The sequence below is a fragment of the Sturnira hondurensis genome, unplaced genomic scaffold, assembly GCF_014824575.4.
Source record: "Sturnira hondurensis isolate 20B ecotype Veracruz unplaced genomic scaffold, ASM1482457v3 Scaffold0001120, whole genome shotgun sequence".
Classification (NCBI taxonomy): domain Eukaryota; kingdom Metazoa; phylum Chordata; class Mammalia; order Chiroptera; family Phyllostomidae; genus Sturnira; species Sturnira hondurensis.
Genome location: NW_028073751.1, coordinates 954,614 through 978,438, shown reverse-complemented (window position 1 = coordinate 978,438; position 23,825 = coordinate 954,614). Strand labels below are relative to the sequence as shown.

Below are 23,825 nucleotides of genomic sequence, written 5' to 3'. Positions count from 1 at the left end.
TGAGATTTTCCTGCCCATGTTCTCCTCTAGGACTTTAATGGTGTTATGGCTTATATTTAAGTCTTTTATCCACCTTGACTTTATTTTGGTGTAAGTTGGTGCTCGAGTTTCATTTTTTCACATGTAGCTGTCCAGTTCTCCCAACACCATTTGTTGAAGAGGTTATCTTTACTTCATTTTCTGTTGCTGCCCCCTTTGTTAAATATTAATTAACCTTAGAGACTTGGGCTTATTTCTGGCTGTCTGTTCTGTTCCACTGGTCCAGGTGTCTGTTTTTATGCCAGTAACAGGATGTTTTGATTACAGTGGCGTTATAATACAGTTTGGTATTGGGTATTGTGTCCCCTCCTATTTTGTTCTTCTTTCTCAAAATTGCAGCAGCTATTCAGGGTCATTTATGGTTCCATATAAATTTTTGAAGTGTTTGTTCTATGTCTGTGAAGTATGCCATTGGTACTTTAACAGGTATTACATTGAATCTGTAAATTTCTTTGGGTAGTATGGACATTTTGATGATGTTAATTCTTCTGATCCATGAACACGGCATATGTTTCCATTTGTTTGTGTCTTCCTTGATTTCTTTCTTCAGTGTTGTGTAGTTTTCTGCATACAGGTCTTTTACCTGCTTGGTTAGGTTTATTCCTAGGTATTTTATTTTTTATTTTTTGATATATTGAATGGGATTTTTTTCTTGATTTCTGCTTCTGCTGTTTTATTGTTGGTATATAAAAATGCCTTTGATTTCTGGATATTGAGTTCATTCCCACTGTTTTGCTGAATTCATTTACTAGGTCGAGCAGTTTTTAGGTGGAGTCTATAGGATTTTCTATGTACACTATCATGTCATCTGCAAACAATGCCAGTTTTGTTTCCTCCTTTCCAATTTGGATGCCTTTTATTTCCTTTTCTTGTCTGATTGTTGTGGCTAAGATTTCCAAATACTATATTGAAAAGAAGTGGTGAAAATGGACAACCTTGTCTTGTACCTGATCTTAGTGGAAAAGCTTTTAGTTTTGCCCATTGAGTATGATGTTGGCTGTAGGTCTCTCATATATGGCCTTTCTTATATTGAGGAATGCTCCCTCTATTCCCACTTTGCTGAGTGTTTTTATTATAAATGGGTGCTGTACCTTATCAAAAGCTTTTCTCTATCTATTGATATGATCATGTGTTTTTTTTGTCTTTTGTTTATATGATGTGTTACATTAACTGATTTTAGAATGTGGAACCATCCTTGCATCCCTGGGATGAATCCCACTTGGTAATGGTGTATGATCTTTTTAATGTATTGTTGGATGCGGTTTGCCAATACTTTGTTGAGGATTTTAGCATCTATGTTCATCAGCGATATTGGCCTGAAGTTTTCTTTCTTTGTTTTGTCTTTATCTGGTTTGGGGATTAGGATGATGTTGGCTTCATAAAAAGAGTTTGGGAGTCTTTAATCACTTTGAATTTTTTGAAATAGTCTGTGAAGGACAAGGGTTAGCTCTTCCTCAAATGTTTTGTAGAATTCTCCTGTGAATCCATCTGGTCCATGGCTTTTGTGTGTCGAGAGTTTTTTGATTACTGCTTCAATTTCTTCTGCTGTTATTGGTCTGTTCAGGCTTTCTGTTTCTTCTTCATTCAGTTTTGGAAGATTATATTTTTATAAAAATTTGTCCATTTCACCTAGATTTTCAAATTTCTTGGCATAGAGTTCTTCATAGTTATTTCTTACAATCCCTTTTATTTCTGTGGTGTCAGTTGTAATCTCTCCTCTTTCATTTCTGATTGTGTTTATTTGGGTCCTCTCTCTTTTTTTCTTGATGAGCCTGCTTAAAAACTTGTAAATTTTGTTTATCTTTTCAAAGAACTAGCTCCTGGATTCATTGATCCTTAGAACTGTGCTTTTTGTCTCTGTGTCATTTAATTCTTCTTTGGTCTTGATTATTTCCTTCCTTCTACTAGCTTTGGGCTGTCTTTGTTGTTGTTCCTTGAGTTCTTGTAGGCATAGGGTTAGGTTGTTTGTTTGAAATGTTCCTATCTTTTTTAGGTAGGCCTGTGTCACTATGAACTTCCCTTTCAGGACTGCCTTTGTTGTGTCCCATAAATTCTGAGTTGTTGTGAGGAAACTTTTTAAAAAAATATATTTTATTGATTATACCATTACAGTTGTTCTATTCCCCGACTTCATTACTCTCCACCCTGCACACCCACTCCCCACCATTCCCCTTCTTTAGTTTATGACCACATATCTCAAGTTCTTTAGATTCTATATTTCCCCTACTATTCTTGCCCTCCCCCCCTATCTATTTTCTACCTACTGTCTATGCTACTTATTCTCTGTACCTTCTTCCCCATTCTCCTCCTCCCACTCCCCTGTTGCTAACCCTCATGTGTTCTTCATTTCTATGGTTCCACTCCTGATCTAGCTGTCCTCTTGGTTTGCTTTTGTTTTAGGTGTGGTTGTTGATAACTGTGAGTTTACTGTCCTTTCACTGTTCATATTTTTTTATCTTCTTTTTCTTAGATAAATCCCTTTAGCATTTCATATAATAAGGGCTTGGTGATGAACTCCTTGAATTTGATCTTATCTGAGAAGCACTTTATCTGTCCTTCCGTTCTAAATGAAAGCTTTGCTGGATAAAGTAATCTTGGCTGTAGGTCTTTGGATTTCATGACTTGGAATACTTCTTTCCAGCCCCTTCTTGCCTATAAGGTCTCTTTTGAGAAATCCACTGACAGTCTGATGGGTACTCCTTTGTAGGTGACTGTCCCCTTATCTCTTGCTGCTTCTCGGATTCTCTCCTTCACTTTAATCTTGGGCAGTGTAATGATGATGTGCCTTGGTGTGTTCCTTCTTGGGTCCAACTTCTTTGGGACTCTCTGAGCTTCCTGGATTTCCTGGAAGTCGATTTCCTTTGCCAGATTGGGGAAGTTCTCCTTTATTATTTGTTCTAATAAGTTTTCCACTCGTTGCTCTTCCTCTTCCCCTTCTGGTAACCCTATAATTTGGATATTGGAACATTTAAAGATGTCCTGGAGGTTCCTAAGCCTCTCCTCATCTTTTTGAATTCTTGTTTCTTCATTCTTTTCTGGTTGGATGTTTTGTTCTTCCTTCTAGTCCACTTCATTGATTTGAGTCCCAGTTTTTTTTCCATCACTATTGGTTTCCTGTGCATTTCCCTTCATTTCAATTAGTTTAGCCTTCCTATATTCCTCTAATTTGTGACTATAATCAACCAGTTCTGTGAGCATCCTGATCACCAGTATTTTGAACTGTGCATCTGGGAGGTTCGCTATTTCTTGGTCGCTTAGAGTTATTGGCTCTGGGGCTTTGAGTTTTTCTTGAGCCATATTTTGGACTGTTCCTGCCTGTTACATATGAGGAGCGGAGCCCTAGGTATTCACCAGGGCAGGGCTACTCAGTTGCTGGGTTGTGACACTGTATGTGGGGGTGGGGTCAAAGGAATGCAATGGTGGTCCCCTTTGCTGCCTCCCGGCACTGGGACCACACGGTCTGTCCCACTGCATGCGAATGTGCAACCACGGTCAGCCCGCTGCCTTTCGCCCTCACTGGGTTCGCTGGGGCCTGCGCAGTCTGTCTCACTGCTCACTCCTCTGCTGGTTTATCTGCGCGTAAATGTGTGACCACGGTCAGCCTGCCTTGCACCCTCACTGGGTCCGAGATGCTACCCTGGCTGTCTGCTCGCCTGGGTCAGAGGCTCTTTCCTGCCTGACCCTGCTCCGCTGCTGGCTCCACCCCTCTTACTGGTCCCGGTCATCTGTTTGTTGTTGTTGGACTTCTGTATAGTTCAATTTTCTGTTCTTTGGCTGCGTCTTTGTTTACTAAACCTTCGTTGTATTCAAACTTGGTTGTGGGAGAAGGCACAGTGTTTCCACCTACGCCTCCATCTTGGCGGAAGTCCCTGTTTCCAGAAACTTTTTGATTTCTTCTCTAATTTCATTCTTGACCCATTCATTGTTTAATAGCATGCTAGTTAAGCTCCATGATTTTGAGTGTTTAGGTTTTTCCCCTTGAGGTTGGTTTCTAGCTTCAATCCCTTGTGGTCTGAGAAAATGCTTGGTTTGATTTCAGTTTTCTTGAATCTGTTGAGACTTGTTTTGTGTCCTATCTTTGAAAATGTTCCTTGTGCATTTGAAAAGAATGTGTATTTAGCTTCTTTGGGAATGAAGGGCTCTCTATATAGATCAATTAAGTCCATTTCATCTAGGGCATTGTTCAATGCCACAATATTTTTGTTGATATTTTGTTTGGAAGACCTGTCCATTTTTGACAGTGGGGTGTTAAAATCCCCTACTATTATTGTGTTGCTGTCAATATCTTTCTTGAAGTCCTCTAAGATTTTCTTTATGTATTTGGGTGCTCCTACATTGCGTGCATATATATTTACAATGTTTATGTCTTGGTGAATTCTTTCCTTGAGTATTATGAAGTGACCGACTGGGTCTCTCTTTTAGGGCCCTTTTTTTGAAGTCTATTTCGTCTGATATGAGTATTGCTACCCCGGCTGCTTTTTTTTCCTGTCCGTTTGCTTGGAAAATTTGTTTCCAGCCCTTTGGTTTCAGTCTGTGTAGGCCTTTTGTCCTGAGGTGGGTCTCTTGTAGGCAGCATATGTGTGGGTCATGCTTTTTTATCCATTCAACTATTCTATGTCTTTTGTTTGGAGCATTTAATCCATTTAGGTTTAAGGTTATTATTGATAGGTACTTATTCATTGTCATTTTTGTACCTGTGTTTCTCTCTCTCTTTTCCTTCTTTTCCTTAAAGGAGTCCCTTTAGCATGTCTTGCAGAGCTGGTTTGGTGGAGGTGTATTCTTTTGGATTTCTTTTGTCTTGAAAGCTCCTTATTTGGCTTTCTATCTTGATTGAGAGCCTTGCTGGGTAAGGTAGCTTTGGTTGCAGGCCTCTGGTTCTCATCACTTGGAATATTTCTTGCCATTATCTTCTGGCTTGAAGTGTTTCCATTGAGAAATCAGCTGCTAACCTTATCGGGGCTCTCTTGTATGTTACTTCCTGTTTCTCCCTTGCTGCTTTTAAGATTCTCTCTTTGTCTTGGAATTTTGCTATTTTTATTATGATGTGTCTTGAAGTGGGCCTCTTTGGGTTCCTCTTGATTGGGACTCTCTGTGTTTCCTGGATTTGTGTGACTTTTTCTCTCATCAAATGAGGGAAGTTTTCCATCATTACTTTTTCAAATAGGTTTTCTGTCCCTTTCTCTTATTCTCCTCCTTCTGGTATCCCTATTATTTGGATATTATGTTTCATATTGTCTTGTATTTCTCTTAATCCCTCTTCATTCTTTTTGAGCCTCTTTTCCTTTTCTTGCTCTTTCTGGGTGTTTTTTTCTACTTTGTCCTCCAGCTCGCTGATCTGATATGCTTCATCTATACTGCTTTTGATTCCTTCTACTGTGTTCTTCAGCTCAGATATTGTATTCTTATTTCTTCTTGGCCCTTGTTGATAGTTTCTGTTTCCTTTTTTCATGTTAATATAGTTTGCAGTGAGTTCATTGTAGTTTCCCTGTAGTTTCTGGTAATTTTCTGTGAGCTCATGAAGCTTCCTGAAAACCACTGCTTTGAACTCAATATCTGATAGTTGAGTTATCTCTATTAGCATTTTTTCTGAGGCTTCCTCCTTTCCTTTTGTTTGGGGATTGTTTGGGAATTGTCTTTCCATTATTTGTGAGATTCTTCTTGTTAGCCTCAGCTTCTTAAATTGATCTGCTTTGACTCCCTGGGTTTATGGTGTGAACTTCTGTGGTAGAATACCTGTGAGATTCAGTGGTGCAGTCTTCTTTGGGTATCCTGGTGTTCACCACTTCCACCTACTCTTTTTTGTGATCAGTTTGAGGGGTAAGGAAAAATGGTTTTAAGACAGCAAGAGAGTTTTCTATACTATTTACAGTAGCAGCCGGTAGAGAAGAGACAGGGGATCCTTTGGCTATGTATAGTGTTAACTGTGATCTTCCGCCCAACTAGCCACCTTTTAAAAAGGATGGAAAGAAGGTGAGACTGTTGTTGGGGAGGGAAGGATTGTGAGTTGGATCTAGAAAGCAGTGAGGTTTTGGGAAGTCAGATTCTGAGGTAAGGTGAGAATAAAGGATAGTAAATAGGTGTAGTGTGTGAGAGAATAGAGTTAACCACTACAGTAATAGAGTTTAGGAAACCGTGAAGTGGGATAAGATCTGGGAGGGGTGTTGTATAGTATTCACAATAGTATGGAACAGCTATTATTTACAATAATGTTAGAGCAACAGTCATATGACAGAATCTATGAGATTTAGATAACAAGAATAGGGAGTATAGGACCTTGAGTAGTGTGCTAATGGAACACAGGTGAAGTGAAGGACAGTAAATTAGCAATGCACTATGAATAAGAAGGCAGGGGAAACTTGTCAAACAATACCGTGTAACCAGCCAAGCAAAGAAGACTAAACAGAAAGAAGAGGAATACAAAAATATTATTCAAATAAAAGATGTAAGAATAATGAAAAAATAATAATACAAATATGCAATAACTTGCAGGTTCTCTGTAATAGCAAAGTGAAATTTGTCTCTCTGTCTCAGCTGTTGGGATGCCCCCTCTTTGGGTCCAACTCTGGTCTTTTCACAGTTCTGGGTTTTTTGTCTCACTTGTGGATATTTAAAAAAAAAACAGTCTAAAGAAGGGAGAAGAGATAAAATTGGAAAGAAAGGAAGAAGGTATAAAACAAGAAAAAAGGAAAGCGAAGAAAAAGAGATTAAGAATAAAAATAATAATAATTTACTTTCAAAAATCAATCAAACAAAAAACAAAACCCTTTTGCTGGTTTCAAACTGGCCAAACCAGTTTTTCTGTTCCTGCTGCTGCAGCAGGCTGAAGTATGCTTTTCTCCCTTCCTGTTCAGCACTCAGTCAGCCTCGTAGGCACTCTCCCCAGAGCTAGCCTGGTGCCCCTCTGCAGGGTCCTGGGGGTGGGCTCTAAACCTTCTGAGGAGCGTGTGCTCTCTCAGCGTTCACAGTCCGGGCTCTGTGTCTCCTGAGGCGTGTGCGTGCTGTCTCTGGGTCCATAGGTGTCGGCCCCAACATTCCACAAAGCTCCCCCGCACCCCCCACCTCGGGTTGCAGGCGGGCGCAACCAGCCAGGCCACCTTAGGTCGCACAGGCTCCAGCGCACACTCTTCCCAGGGCTGAGCATGGGTGCTCACAGCCCCGGTATGTTGGCCACTTAGTCCTTACACCCCTCTCTGTGACTACAAGCAAGCATGTCTCTCCTGTTACAGCTCAAACTCTTTTTGGCCGAGGAGGGAGTGCCAACCCAGCTCTTTTCCAAGAGCCCTGTGGCTGGCCCAGCGGACGCCAGGCCTGGGGCTGCAGCCTTCCTGGTCCTGGCACTGATCCCTGGGCCCTTATTGTCCTGAAGCACTCTTCTTGCCGTCTGGTTTTTCAGTGTCCGCTACAATTTTTTATCTGTTTTCATATATGCTGTGGTACTGGTGGCTGTCTGCTCTGTCTCTCCTGTAGATCAGCCAGGTTTTCCTCCCATGTGTAGGGGGAAGTGGAATCCGCTCCCTCTTACCCAGCTAGCTAGCCACCTTCTTTCCTCCTGTGGTTTTTTTTTTAAGTTTTTTTTCTTTTTTATTTGGATTTAGGAATTTGTTCTCTGCTCTTCTCTGCCATCTTGTGGCATGTAAATGGAACATCACATTTGAAAGGAAAATAAGGAATTTGAGTTGTTTTTGAAATATGTAACTTACCAAAGAGAAGGAACATATGTGTGTTTATGATTCCAAATTTTTAAACCACCAAATCAAAGCAACAGTTTTAGGACACAGACGCTTGTCTGTGGTATTTTCTGGATTATAACCCACTCTTCTTACCTCCCTTTCCCTGCTTCAAAAAATCTGGCATTTTTAACCTCATATGTGATGCTAAGTAAATTGAATAATCAAAGTTAAAAATTTCTTTTAGCACTTCTCTTAGTTAAATCAACATTGGCTTTATGACCTGTATGAATGTGTCTTCTCCTTTAGCTCCTACATAGGTACCTTCTCCTCTTTTATGTTGTGTTAGGTAGAGCCCCCCAAACTATCCATGTCCTAATCCCCAGAGGTGTGAATGTGTTACATGTACATGTCAGACTTAACATGTACAAAACAGAACTTATGATGTTCACCCACAGACCTTCCTCTACTCCCAGTCTTCCTGCCCTTGCAGTCTTCCAGATTTCAATAAATGGAATTGCTGTCCAACCAGATCCTAAGTCAGAAGCCTCTGAGCCATTCTTGATGATTTTTTTTCTTACACCCTATATTAACTGTCTTGACTGTTCCAGCCAAATATATTTGAATTCATCCACTTTTTTCATGTTTCCTACCACCAGCCAATTCCCAGACATCATTATCTCCTCCTTTAGGTCATCTGTGGCAGATTCCTACTGGTTTACCTGATTTGGTTCTATAGTCCATAATTCACATAGCAACTAGTTATCTTTTAAATTTTAAGATATCAAATTGTGTTATTTCCTTGTTTAAAATCCTCCAATGGTTTCTATTGCTCTTAAAATCTGAATTTGTTTGCCTAGCCTATAAGACCGTGTGCAACCAGCCCTTTTCAGCTCTCTGCTCTCATTTCCTACCACTCTGTTACTCTGTTAGTAATATTCAGCTCATTGGCCTTCTTTCTTTCTTGGGACCTTTATACTAGCTTTGTCCTCCGAATGGAGTATCATTGAATCTGTAGATTTCTTTGGAGAGTATAGGCGTTTTTAACAATATTAATTTTTCCAATCATAAGCACAGAGTATCTTTCCATTTATTTATGTCTCCAGCTTCTTTCATCAATACCTTATAGTTTTCAGTGTATAGGTCTTTCTCCTTTTTCATTAAATTATTCCTAGGTATTTTATTCTTTTTTTTAGGTATTTTATTCTTTTTGGTGCAATTATAAGTGGAATTTTCTTCCTAAATATTTGTTAATTGAATGACTGAATGATTTTGAACTCACTTCCAAGCTGAATTCTGAATCAGGGTAAGACTTATCTAGGCAAAGAGAAAGAAAAAGGAGGCAGAACTATCCAGTCATTGTGTTTCAAATGGATTATGGGTATGCAGGAGATGTTAATCCCCTCCTCGACTCTTGATATACTCAAGGAACAGCACCAGAAACACTCATTTCTATGCAGAGGGTGTTCATAATGGAGCAATGTGTGACCACAAGCCCCATCACCCCTGCTAATAGCAGATATTTTGAAGGATATTTGTCATTTGCTGCTCTGATGCAAGGTGCTGAGTTTAGCCCAAGTAAGTAATCTACCAGCTGGACATCTGTTTCAGGAATTGGCTGCTGCTTATTGAGGACAAGGGAGAGTGGAATCAATGGAACACAAAATGATCCAGGAGTACTATAAGTATAGTGTATAGCTGGTCTGGAAGATGAAGGAAGCAGCCTGGGCAGAGGTCCCCGGTGGGCACCATTTGGGGTGTTAGCCCTGAATTGCTGTATATTGGGTACTTCTGTCTCTGCAGCTGAGATACACTTTTGATAGGATCTAAGGGTAACTACAAGCTAACTATTATTGTATAGACTGCAAGTAAGAGTCTCTTCATTATTTTAAATATCACGATATGAAAAATTTGATTGAATTTGACATCCTTTTGCACTAGCGCAGGAAATCTCTCTACCACTGTCCCGTCAGTAATCTCCACCCACTGTACTTCTCTCCTCCCTGGACCCTTTACACTAGCTGTTCTCTCTGCCTAGAATGCTTTCAATTTCCAATAAAAGAAAAGTCAGAGGTATTATATTTTTTAATTATAAATTCAATGGTGGCTCATTTCTAAGTGATTATTAAAATATTTAACAATTTCATCCACGTAACTATGAATACATTTTCTTGAGGATGGTGAATGTAAAAAATTGAAGAGATCATTATTAAAAATCTTGATCAGGAATTGCATGTGGCCATTTTAATTATAAAACCAGTTCCATTCCTCCCTCCCTCCCTCTCACTCAAAATAATACAATAGACTTCTGGCCAAGATGGAGGTGTAGGTAGACACACTGTGCCTCCTCACACAACCAAAATAAGGACAACAAAAATTTAGAAACAAAAAAACAACCAATACTGACAGAAAATTGAACTGTATGGAAGTCTGACAACCAAAAATTTAAAGCAGACATATTCATCCAGACCAGTAGGAGAGGTGGAGTTGGGCCACTGAATGGAGAGGACTCGAGGCAAAGCAGTGGCTGGTGGATCCTGGGTGTGCAGTCGGCAGCGGGCGGACCCAACGAGGCAGTGGATTGTGGAGGGACACAGCACACAAGGCAGCTGGTGGACCAGCCAGTCCCACATTCTCATGCAGATAAACCAGGTAAAACTGGGGAGCCAGACAGAGGGCACAACCCAGGGTCCCAGCAGCTTTAAAGCCTCAAAACACTGATTGAAAACACCTGTGGAGGTTGACGTTCCGGGAGAGACTCCCAGCCTTATAGGAGAGTTCCTTGGAGAGACTCACAGGGTCCCAGGATGTACACAAACTCACCCACCTGGGAATCAGCACCAGAAGGGCCCAGTTTGCTTGGGGGAAGCAGGGGAAGTGACTGAAATCCGGCAGAAAGCTGAGCAAGCTCCACTGTTCCTTCTTGGACCCCTCCCCCACATACAGCATCACAACCTAGGGACTGGGTTGCCCCACCCTGGTGAACACTTAAGGCTCTGCCCGTCACTATGTAACAGGTGCATCAAGAAAAAAAAATGACCGAAACGAAAGAACAGATCAAAGCTCCGGAAATAATACAACAAAGTGATGAAGAGATAGCCAACCTATTAGATGTACAGTTTAAAATACTGGTGATCAGGATGCTCACAGAATTGGTTGAATTTGGTCTCAAATTAGATGAAAAAATAAAGGCTATGCTAAGTGAAATAAAGGAAAATGTACAGGGAACCAGTAGTGATGGGAAGGAAATTGGGACTCAAATCAATGGAGTGGACCAGAAGGAAGAAAGAAACATCCAATCAAAAAAGAATGAAGAAATAAGAATTCAAAAAGATAGGAGAGGCTTAGGAACCTCCAGGACATCTTTAAACATTCCAACATTCGAATTGTAGGGGTACCAGAAGGAGAAGAGGAAGAGCAACAAGTGGAGAACTTATTTGAACAAATAATAAAGGAGAACTTCCCCAATCTGGCAAAGGAAACAGACTTCCAGGAAATCTAGGAAACTCAGAGAGTCCCAAAGAAGTTGGATCCAAGAAGGAACACACCAAGGCACATCAGAATTACATTAGCCAAGATTAAAATGAAGGGGAGAATCCTAGAAGCAGCAAGAGATAAGGAGACAGTTACCTACAAAGGAGTTCCCATCAGACTGTCAGTGGATTTCTCAAAAGAGACCTTACAGGCAAGAAGGGGCTGGAAAGAAGTATTCCAAGTCATGAAAGGCAAGGACCTACATCCAAGATTGCTCTATACAGCAAAGCTTTCATTCAGAATGGAAGGGCAGATAAAGTGCTTGCCAGATAAGGTTAAGTTAAAGGAGTTCATCATCACCAAGCCCTTATTTTATGAAATGTTAAAGGGACTTATCTAAGAAAAAGAAGATAAAAAACATGTATACTAAAATGACAGCAAACTCAGTTATTAATAACCACACCTAAAATAAAAACAAACTAAGGAAACAACTAGAACAGGAACAGAACCACAGAAATGGAGAACACATGGAGGGTTATCAACAGGGGAGTGGGAGGAGGGGAGAGAGGGAAAAGGTACAGAGAATAAGTAGCATAGATGGTAGGTAGAAAATAGACAGGGGGAGGGTAAGAATAGTATGGGAAATGTAGAAGCTGAAGAACTTATAAGTATGACATATGGACATGAACTAAAGGGGGCAATGTGGGTAGGAGAGGGTGTGCAGGGTGGAGGGGAATGAAGGGGGGAAATGGGACAACTGTAATAGCATAATCAATAAACTATATTAAAAACAATAATACAATAAAAAACCCTTAAGTAGGGCTGAGCAAGGTAGGCAACTGCATTGGAGTGTGGAGAATGAGGGTGGGAGGGCTGTCTGGCATGGGAGCCTGACTGGAGTGAGAAGGTGTGTATCAGGTGGAGGGTGTAGCAGCCTAAATGGTTGGGAGCTTGAGAGAGGTAACGAGTTTTTCTGAACAAAATGGTGGTGACAGTAGCAGCCAGGCACAAAGTTGTTGGAGCATGAGTAAGGTGAAGAAGGCATCTAAGTTAAGGGCAGAGTGTTAGCTCAGTGGTAAATGTTGGAACCTATGAGGAGTGAGGAGTGTGCTTGCTGACCCGGCACCATGTATCAGAGCTTGACTGGGGTGGGAAGGGAATCTCTGCACAAGGGTGGAGCTGGCCTGGCCTGGGGTATTTGAAGCCCAGCAGGATGAGGAGGGCATCTACATGAGAGGGAGCTACGGCAGCAGTGATGGGCCAGCCCTGTATGAAGTCTGAACAGGGTAAGGAAGACATCTTTGTGAAAGAGTGGTGGGCACAGCAGAGAATTAATTACACACAGGCAAGATTGAGTTAATAATATTTGTAAATACATTGAGAATAGTGGAAACCTGGTTTTTCACCATCAGAGAAAAGAGTTATAAATATTGAAAAGGAAAAAAACTAAAATGACCTCTGTGATATCGATTGGAATTGGAAGTAGTGGTGTGAATCCATGGTCTAATTGATTGATAGATGTAGAAATAAATTTAAACATAAATGCATGAATTATATGCATGTAATGTACATGTGTACATAATGTATTATATGTGTGTATACATATATGTTCTATCTCTGTCTGGGAGCAACAACAAACAGCACTGAACAGCTCTAGTGCTTATACTTTGTTTTCCAAGTACCATTCTTCACTAAAAGGAACCAAGACTCCTTAGAAAAATAGTTGGTTCCAGGGCAGGGAAAGTCCAAGATGAACCTGAAATGTCTTTTTAGGCCAGCAAGTAAAAAGGGCTCAATGAATAGGGTGACATGTCAAAAGAACAGTGAAGTCAATTTGAGTAAGTTCCTAGTGGTGAAATCTGGGATACTTAGAGCATCAAAATAATGATAATAGCAAATTTTAACCCACTGAATAAAATCAGAATCCATGAACACATACTGACATAAACAAATGGACGAATAATTGGGGAAAAGAAACAGGTAGAAAGAATGATTGAGTTAGAAAATTACCATTTCAAAAACATCATTGTAATAATTTATTTACCCAAGAAGCATCAATGAATACTAAAAACTAGTTGATGAAAGACTGATGAAGAAAGAGATATTATGTAGTCTCAAAACACCTCCCAACAAAATAGTAGTTACATCCCCGACCAGAGTGGCTCAGTTGGTTGGGCATAGTCTTGCAAAACAAAAGGTTGGTGGTTCAATTCTTGATCAGGGCACACACCTGGGTTGTGGGTTTTACAGTAAGTGCTTAGGGATAATGGGACTCATTTTTGGTGGAACTTTTGAATGTGTCAGTAAGATTTTAATGCTATGATTTTATAAAACCATGCACAAAACCTTGTGATGAAATCTAGAGAATGTATATGTTTTGGCTGGATACAGTAGATAATCATATCAGAGCTTAGTGAAAAATAAATCGTCCCAAACCAATGATGGAAATTATCAAATTATTAGAATTTGAACTGAATTATATGCAATTTTAAACCTCGAAAGAAGCCTGTTTAATTGATACTGATGAATGAAAAGTGCTTCATATGTTATTTCAGAAACTGAAAAATAAATAAATCATATTTAGAATTTTGGGGCAGCAAAGTAAAATAGGTTTCAGGTAAATTAGGGTGTGCACATAGCCAATCCCAAACAAATCACTGCTACTTATACTGAGAGATTTCAGTGAGTGATTATCATATGGAATAGGTTTCTCAAGGAGCATGTGATTCTTGATTTCATAGCTGCTAATTTCATCATTACACTGTTGATCACATAAATGTTGGCTAATTATTTTTATATTTTTCTATTGCTGTGCTGGTTTTAGTTGGAAAAATCTGTAGCTTTCTTTCCCTAATATTAATATACTAAAATTATAATCAATATAATTTAACTAAAAATGTTTAGATCCCGAATGATCCAGAAAAACTTTATATATAACCTGGACTCACTGAAAACTACAACTAAATACCGCTGTTGCAGCTTACTGAGTAGACTAACCTGTTCTTGGCTCTGTTCAGTGTGTTCTTAGAAATGTGGAAGGACCAGATTCCTGAGGACTCAAAAATGTATATGGTGGTATGAATGTTGCTTCACTCACAGGCGTGAGTATAGGACACTTCACAAATTAGATCTCATTCTGAATTGCCATTTTTTAGGTTGATGGCATTTGAGCTCAATCAATGCAAATTATTTTTCTTTACAGTTGTAAGTTAGGAAAAGAAACTTTGTAAATTGTTATCCACATTGCAAACAGGTACAATTAAAAACTTGATTTTCACATTGATTTGCTGAAGGAAATACTAAAAAAATTTGAAGTTCTTACTAGACTTGAAAATAATACACTAAAAATATATAAACTTTTAGGGTAATATAAATAAAAGCCATAAAATTCCAAACCAAAAGTTAATTTATGTAATTTTAAGAATGTATTTCGGTGACCCTGTTATAGAATTCATAGGTTAAAATCATTAAATCTGTTGTAATCTTGCCTAGAGAAATCCAGGCAAGATGTGTATAGGCATATTTGCAGGTACAAATGTGTGAAGTCTCATACTTCTGAATGTGGACACTGAAAGCACTTCTTTTCTAGGTTGATGTATTAGTTTGCTAGGACTCTCATAGCAAAGCACCACAGACTGGTGGCTTAAACAACAGAAATTAATTTTCTTGCAGTTCAAGATCAAGGTGCCGGTAGAGTTGGGTTCCTCTGAGACCTCTGTCCTTGGCTTGCAAATGGCTACTCTCTTGCTGCCTTTGACATGGTCATCACTTTTCACCTTATATACATGTGCCCCTGTGTGGGACACATGTGTATAAGGTGAAAAGTGTATCTTTCCTTGTATCTTATTCCTGTCTTCTTCTTCTTTCTCTGTCTTTTTAACATGAAGTTTATTTATTTTATTTGCCAATCACAGTTTACATTTAATATTATTACAATCTTTTAAGTCTTATGCTCTTCTTATAAGGACACCAGTCCTGTTGGATTAAGGACTCATTCACATAGCCTTATTTTAAATCAATCACCTCTTTGCAGACCTTATCTTCAGTTACAGGTACACTCATTAGTACTGGGGACTAGGGATTCAACATGTGAACTTGAGGCTGGGGGAAAAACACAGTTCAGTCCACAAAAGAACCTTAATTGCAAAAAGACATTCTTGAATGTTACAAAAAGTTGACTAAAAACATAATCAAAGTTGCTTCTTTCTGGAAATATAGATGGCCATAGTTTTCCTTTTCTTCTTCAATTCTTTTTCCCTTTCCCCAGTTCTCGCTTTCTTTTTCTAGATATAATTTAGGAATATTAAAGTACACTCTTTTAATGTAAAGTTCTATGAATTGTGTAACCGTCATATTCAATGATGTTTTTGTAATCAAGCTTGCAGGAGGGATGGAACCAAAGGTTGTCTAAATTCCAGTTATATTTTTACTTTTTTTTTGGTGTGTGCTGGAAGACTGCCACATCAACAAGCAAGGTAAAGCCAAGAAACAATTTCAGGCAATGACCTAGAAGGTAAAGTAGGTAAAAAAAGGTTTGTCTCCCCGAATGATCTGAGAGGTAGGAAACTGACTGCATCATCTAAATGTTTATATAACACTCTTTATCCACTGTATCTACCTTTACCAATCTAATCTCTGAGAACAATCTAACATCCAATTTTCTTACATTTATCTGGGCTTCTGAATGTCTCTTCTATATGTAAGGCTTATACCAGACATACACCTCTATGAAACTTTCCTCCTCAAGAGAAATTAATCCATAATGGATCCCCAATTAGGTGATGTGGAGGATAATTTTTAAACAATATAAGAAAAAAAACCTGTTACTTTAGAATTTATAGTTTAGATGGGACAATAAGTTACAGTTTTATGCTCTTTCCTTCAGAAATTAATCTTTTACTGTTTTAACATTTTTTGGATGACTAAGATGTATTTCCAGAAGTCTACTCTCTCATCTGAGCTACAGTCTTGGGCATTCCAGAAAAGATTACACCATGAGTACCAGTGTCATCTTTAACATTTACAACTATGTTCATCATCTTCCCCACTCTCTCCAAAATAGTTTGTCTTAGATTTTCTAGTTCTACCATTGCTGCATTTTAGGCTGCCAGATTTTAATCACAGGAATGCTTTTATTTCTCTCACCCTTTATCATCATTTAGTAATCCCCAAATATCTGACTTGTTTTTTTATAACAAGATAATAGCTTACTATTTTCCTCTTTTTTTCCACAGTGACACTTATCATAGTCTAAGATGTGCATTGTCTGCTTCTAGAATATAAGCTCCATGATGGCAGAGATTTTTGACTATTGTTGACTGACATTCTCAGCACTTAGCATAGTATTTGTGAAATAAATGGAGCACTTACTAAGTGCCAGGCAGGAACTGTGCTCTTTATTTCCAAACTTTGTAGCCTATCTATATATACCTTTGGAATAACATTCAAATTCAATCTGAAATTCAAGATATTCATAATATCCAAGGTACTCAACCAATCTTATCTGTGTTGTGTTGAAACCTCCTGCTCCAGACAGGTCTGTGTCCTCTGGCTTTTGCTCAGATAGACTGCCTATAAAAATCTTATTTAGCCTTTGCCTCTGAAATTCAGTGCAACTTCTATCTCTTTCATGAATCATTCCTCTTCTTCAGTATTTATTTACCACATGTGGGGGACTTTTGGTTATATCATGTCTCATTCTATGCCACATTCCATGTATTGCTTGACACACAAAGGTTCAATAAATGGAAGTTATTATAATTTTTCTGTCATTTCCACCTGAACTAGGGTATACAAAGCAGTTATCAGGGGTGCATATTTGAATTGGGTTGGCCAAAAAGTCTATTTAATTTTTTCCCATTAAATAAAAGATACTTATAAAAATTTTCACCGATAAATAACCTTTATTAATTTGGATATTTTGAGTATGTTGGGTATCTCCCATGTGGTATAACATTAATTGTTCTCAATTAATGTCTTAGTTTGGTCACTGTCAATGTCAACTGGTCTACCTGACTGAATACCCTTCAGCAAGAAATCTCCAGTACAAAACTTGTGGAACTACTTTGATGTTTGATCAGTCATAGCACCTCCATACACTGAACAAAAAACTCTTTTTGCGTTTTAGTTGCATTTTTACCTTTCTTGAAATAATAAAGCATAATATACTGAAAATGTTGCTTATTTTCTTCTATCTTCAATATTAAAATGGCTACACAAAAATTTGCCAATTTTGATGCTTTTAAAAAGTGCATGCTGATATGACAGCTGTTAAAATACAATCTAACTCACTCTTTTCAAATGAAGTTAAAGCCGGCTAAGCACTACTAGAGCCATCTTACATAAAAAACCAAATGAACTGTTTGGCCAACCTAATATATGATGTTTATGTATTTTCTAGTCTGGTATTAAACACCGAGAAAAAGTTAATGTTTTTCCCTGACTGGCAAAAGTTGGTATGGCTTAGTTGGTTGGCGTCCACCCACGAAGTGAAAGGCCACAGGTCCATCCCTGGTCAGGGCTCATGCCTGGGTTGCAGGGATTCCTCTAGTTGGGATGTGGGGGAGGGGGGAGGCAAGCCTGTTTTTCTCCCTCTCTTCCCTCTCTAAAAATAAATATTTTTTAAAAAGCTAACATTTTAGTTGGGAAAAAAGCAATAGATTATCATCAACTAAACCTGTAAGATATGTTCACCGAGGTAAAATGAAAATGTCTTAGCTCAGGGGGATTTAGAGGGGCACCGCATAAGGGCCTCACGGGTGCCCCAAAGGGTGTAAAGTCTTAAGCGCTTTTGGCACGCTGCTGGTTCTTCAAGTCACCTGGGGCTCGCTTTTGCGCAGGGCCACGTGCCCATGTTTTAGTTAAAGCGCACGTGGGGCCTACAGTAAATGGCTAATCTTCTTCCCCAACCAGGCTTCTACCCTCCATCATTGTGCCAAAGTGAGAAGCGAGGATACCAGGTGTAGCGACCCTGTCGGAACATGGCGGGTGAATCCAGGCCCCCATCCCCAACAGTCAAGTTTTCAAAAAGCCCGCGCGTGCCGTCCCAGGCCACATCCGTTGGGAACGGACCTCAGAGAACCCCCGCTCATCGCCCTTCCCAACCCGCACCACCCCCCACCCCCAGGGCGGGAGGAGGTGTGGGGGATGACAGGCAGCCTCCGCAATAGGGGGCATTGGGACCAGCACGCTCCGAGGAGCGCGCCCGTTCAGCGGCAGCGGAAAACGGAAGTGAGTGCGAGTGGGTTGCGGTGATTGGTTGAATTGACATGCCTCTCAAGGGGCTGGCGCGAACGCCACTGCGGAGCTGGGCGAGGGGGTACGGCAAGGGGAGGGGTAAAATCACTGGGAACAGCCTCATTACTGGGTGGGAAATGAGTCTCGGAGATACGCAAAGGGCAGGGGTAGTCCCTTGTCAGGACACACAGGAGAGCTCGGGAGTGGAAGCGGGGCGGAAGAAGCTCAGCAGAGCACAGAAGGTCGAGGGCTTGAACAGACGGCGAAGGGCGGGGAGTCCGTGATCGAGAGCGGCGCTGCGGCGCGGTAGGCGGGACTAAGGAGAGCAAGGCGGGGATTGGCGGGCAGCCCTAAGCTGCTGTACGTCGGCGGTGACGCATGGCTCGGGGAGGGTGCGCGCGCGTTCAGCGGCCTCTTTGTGTGGTGCCTAGGTAGGAGAGCGGAGGTGGTGGTGGCTGTGGCGGTAGTAACGGCCTTGGTTGTCTTCCAGTTTTCTCAGCTCTCCCTCTAGCCGGCACCTCTCCCCTTCCCTCCCCCTTCCTCTTTTCCTCCTTCCCTCCCCTTCCCTCCTTCCCTTCCCCCGCCGGTGACCGGCGGTGGCGGCTCCGGTGGCGGCTCCAGCAACGGCTGGGCCCAAGCTGTGAAGAGGCTTGAGTCAACGATAACGGCGACGGCGAAACCTCGGAGCTCGCAGGGCGGGGGGAAGGCCCGGCCCTTGGAGATGGATAATTCCCAGTTGTGTAAGCTGTTCATCGGCGGCCTCAATGTGCAGACGAGTGAGTCGGGCCTGCGCGGCCACTTTGAGGCCTTTGGGACTCTGACGGACTGCGTGGTGGTGGTGAACCCCCAGACCAAGCGCTCCCGTTGCTTCGGCTTCGTGACCTACTCCAATGTGGAGGAGGCTGATGCCGCCATGGCCGCCTCGCCCCATGCAGTGGACGGCAACACGGTGGAGCTGAAGCGGGCGGTGTCCCGAGAGGATTCAGCGCGGCCCGGAGCCCACGCCAAGGTTAAGAAGCTCTTTGTTGGGGGCCTTAAAGGAGACGTGGCCGAGGGTGACCTGATCGAGCACTTCTCGCAGTTTGGCACCGTGGAGAAGGCCGAGATTATTGCCGACAAGCAGTCAGGCAAGAAGCGTGGCTTCGGCTTCGTGTATTTTCAGAATCACGACGCGGCAGACAAGGCCGCGGTGGTCAAGTTCCATCCAATCCAGGGCCATCGTGTGGAGGTGAAGAAAGCCGTCCCCAAGGAGGATATCCACTCTGGTGGGGGCGGAGGCGGCTCCCGGTCCTCCCGAGGTGGCCGAGGCGGCCGGGGTCGCGGTGGCGGTCGTGACCAGAACGGCCTGTCTAAGGGCGGTGGCGGCGGTTACAACAGCTACGGTGGTTACGGCGGCGGAGGCGGCGGCTACAATGCCTACGGAGGAGGCGGAGGCGGTTCGTCCTACGGTGGAAGCGACTACGGCAACGGCTTCGGCGGCTTCGGCAGCTACAGCCAGCACCAGTCATCCTATGGGCCCATGAAGAGCGGCGGTGGCGGCGGAGGAGGCAGCAGCTGGGGCGGTCGCAGTAACAGTGGACCTTACAGAGGTGGCTATGGCGGTGGGGGTGGTTATGGAGGCAGTTCCTTCTAAAAATTTTTTAAGTACCTGGGAGTGGCTATAGGAGTAGCTCTTCAACCACCCACCTAGGGTCAGTTCCCGAGTCCCTTCCCCTCCCACCGCCTTCCCCATTTTGCCCTTGGGGGAGCTGCTTCTAAGGCTGCTTACTCTTGGGGGTGTTGCCCTGTTTGCCTGCCAGCTCTCTCTCGTCTCTGCCTCTGAAGATGGACTCTGCCCCACATACACATTTTTGTGTTAGTTATTGATGGACTATATTTTTTTATTATTACTTGGACTTTCGTCGTTTTTATACTAGCAAAATGTCTTGTTTTAATTTGTGTTTTTTGGGGGGGAGGGAGTGAACTTGCTGATTCTGTAGCAAAACTTGGGTGGGAGTTGGGGTGGGGGGGGTTAGTTTACTTTGTTGTAAGGACTTGATACCTGGCTACAGCGTTTTCTATGAAATCTACTTGGATCCCATGCCTGAAATTTGGAAGCATATGTATAAAAATCATTTTTACGTTTTATTTTTAATAAACCATTGTGTTTGACCGTACATGTCTAACATTTTTTTCTATGATCCATTTCGTACCGTTTTAAGGGATATTAGTTGAAAATTTTTTGTGTTAATTTTTAATTTTGATGTGTATTTAGAGGAACTTTTGAAAGGTCCTTTTTTTTTTTCCTGCCTACTAGTGATGTGTTGGATTTTATCCCTTTTCAGGCAAAACTTTTAAAATGGTGGATATGGCTTTTTAAAAATCTTTAAAGTTTCTGTGCGACCGTCTCTTGTACTAAAGGACTTGTTTATCATCTTGACATTATTGGTTACTTTTTATGAGAATTTACTTAAACGTGTGTACTGTGCAGTTCTAAAGAAATATTTTGTGTAAAGCATGTGTTTCATTCATATAAACTATTTAAAAATTTTCACATGGTCTAGTTTTATCCCTCAATGGCTTGTCTGTAATGAATGGCTACAATAAGGGTTCTATTTTACCTCCAAACTAAATGCATTTTTTGTATTTTCAGCAGGTTTAAACGTTTTTTCCTGTAGCTGCTGTCCTCACGGAAATCCTTCCCCCCAACGTTTGTAGCACCATCTACTGGCAAAATGGCAGTATGTGTGCAAAACAATTTGTTCAAAAACTTGTTTAGAACAATTGCATCAGATTTAGAAGTTTTGCCATCAAAAATTCTGTTCAGACTCTGGTTACACGTTTACTTTAGGTGGGCGTAACAGGAATGTAGTTAACAACCCATATCACAATTGCCCTTTTTACCAGAGATTTGAAAATGTAAACTGCTATGCATAGCTTGGGCAATGGCCCCAAATTGCTATGGCGACATGAACCAACTACTGGTGTCTTAGGTGCAAATTGTAAAGTGAAATATCTGTATTCTGTTTGGTTGACAAATGTGTATTTGTAGCCCTTTAATGCAATAGATTTCAGTTGTTCATAAATAACAAAACGAAACGAAATAGGATAGAAAACAATTTCCTGGATAGAAATACAGAATAGCAACGTTTATGGATATCACAAATAAAGAATTCAATTCTTTACATGATTGAGTGAGAGTATGTATAACCTGGTGGGTGGGCTCAGATTACCTATTAATCTAGAACATTTATTTACTTTAACGTTATAAAATGATTGGCTAGAATCTTGAAAGCCATACTAAAGCTTTTTGAAGGGGGAGATTCTTTGGTTTAAAGACTATTTTAACATTTACTCGCCCTTCTCTTTTAGTTCTTGTCATGATATATTTCTAAAGATCTAATCATTGCCAATTTTTTCTTAACTGCCAAAGCTCTGCTTTTCTAGAAGAAAGGTCAAAGTTGCTAAACCAGATTATGGATTCTCAGTTGTCACTTTGACAGGAGAGCTGATGCTTGGTTTTGCACATTGACTAAACATGTAGTCAAATCTTTTGCTCTCAAGTTCTACAGTTCCCTTAAGTGGGTTGTATTTTTCATTTTTAGTGAAACTGCATGTGTGCTTCATTTGGTAATCTGGTCCAGCATTTTGGGGCCTTCTAGGATGCAGAGAAGGATACTCTGCTTGTCTTTTACTCACTTTTAGTGGAAAGATCTATTTTTTTTCTGGGTTATTTGGAATAGACCACTTTTTGGAGAGTTTTCAAAGTGATAAGATTGTTGTCATTTTGAATTCCAACATATTTGCTTCTAAAAAGTTAAATGAATTATGTAAAAATTCCTGTGCTAGAAAAGCAACTTAGTGTTCTGTTCATTGTCATATATCTACCTTTACAAATTTCTGTAATTTGGACTGGTATTTAGTGGAGACAAAAGCATAATGGTATTTACTTTTTCTAAAATTCCTCTGGTTGATTTTTATGCAAGCATTTTTGGCATCTAGGACTTTTTTGGGGGGTGGGCAAACAACCAGTTGTATATTTTGATTTCATCTGTGAGAACTATCTTGATATTCAAATTTAATATGTGAGTTTATGGAAGTAGGTGATACAGAATCTAGTTAATTTTAATGCAATTTTTGCACCACGCTTTAATTCGAAAGATGAGCAAAATAAAAACCTATTTTTTGTCTCCCTATTGTGAAGAACTGCATTTACAGTATTTTTAGTATAAGTTAAATGGTAATCATTAGTTAAAAGTGGTTTAAAAGGTCTTTAAAATTGATATTTCAATTTTTAGAATTTGATATTAACACTTGCAGTGGTTATTCATAGTGGTAACTGTCAGAATATAACGTGGGTTGTTTCCTTCTATGAATTAGTGATTGGGAACATAGATTTCATATTTAAATCTACTTCAAAATGAATTTTTGTTTTTAACAAAAAAAACCTGTTCAGACTTTGGGATACACGTTTAAGATGGCCTTTGATTTGGTAATGTTAAAGGATTGAGGGTACTTGAGAATTTGGTATTTATGATTATTTCCCTCAAGACCAGAAGTGATAGTTACTTGATTTGTAGCCTTTTAACTGTGCTTGCTTGTTTGAGAATTTGCATTTAATGTTAAATACTGCATGCCTGTGTCTTTGCTGATTGAAAGTGGGTTCTTGGATGTTGGATTGATTTGAGCAGAACTGCTCTAGACTGTGGATGTCACACCAAAAGACAATATTTGCACTTAGGATAGTAAATCTCTTTCATTTTAACCCATTTACCTAGTTGGTGAAGATTTTGATCACTGGGAAAAATGCCTTTTATTTCCTGTTTCAGAAAGCCCTCTTTTCTTCTGAAACAGGACAACAAAGACTACTTTTAAACCAATGGAGGACAATGCTTTTTCCTAGTGTCTTATTGCAGATTAATGTCTCATGCTTTCTATTAAAAGTGAATATGCATCGTAAGTTTTTTTCAATTAAAAAGTTCCTTGCAAGAGTAAAGCTTAAAAAACAACACCTGCTGTAAGAGGTCTATCCAGGAGGTATCCAGCCATGTAATATGAAAAATTAGAGACATTTATTGAAGATGTAAGAAAATTGTATAAAGGACAATAATGCCTCAGTCCCCTTCAAAGTAGGCACCTTGGGACCTCACAGTTCTCCCCATTGCCATCAGCTGCCCAGTTGTATATCCTTGAATCTCATAGCCTGAAATGTCTTCCCCTTAAAAGGTGATTTTAGTTTTGAGGAAAGTCAGAAATTGCAGGATGCTAAATCTGGGCTGTAGAGGGGCCAAGTCACCTGGGTGATTCGATGTTTTGCCAAAAAACTGGGAGATGTGATGCATAAGCAGGCACGTTGTCCTGGCGAAGCTGCCAGTTTTCATAGCTGCTTGGCCTTCTGAATCACCTGACTAGTTTTTGTGGAGGAATGTT

The 23,825-nt window shown here is 40.5% G+C and overlaps 1 protein-coding gene and 1 long non-coding RNA gene across 2 annotated transcripts; both read left to right on the top strand.

The window, feature by feature from the left end:
• The first annotated feature begins 482 nt into the window (after window positions 1-482).
• On the top strand, window positions 483-23,355 carry LOC118997396 (uncharacterized). Its single transcript, XR_005068660.1, has 3 exons — window positions 483-495; window positions 9,393-9,396; window positions 22,067-23,355. It is a non-coding gene; the product is annotated as an uncharacterized LOC118997396 (long non-coding RNA).
• On the top strand, window positions 18,564-21,580 carry HNRNPA0 (heterogeneous nuclear ribonucleoprotein A0). Its single transcript, XM_037061016.1, has one exon. The coding sequence runs from the start codon at window positions 19,138-19,140 to the stop codon at window positions 20,047-20,049; it is 912 nt and encodes a 303-aa protein (XP_036916911.1). The 5' UTR covers window positions 18,564-19,137; the 3' UTR covers window positions 20,050-21,580.
• Window positions 23,356-23,825: the final 470 nt, after the last annotated feature.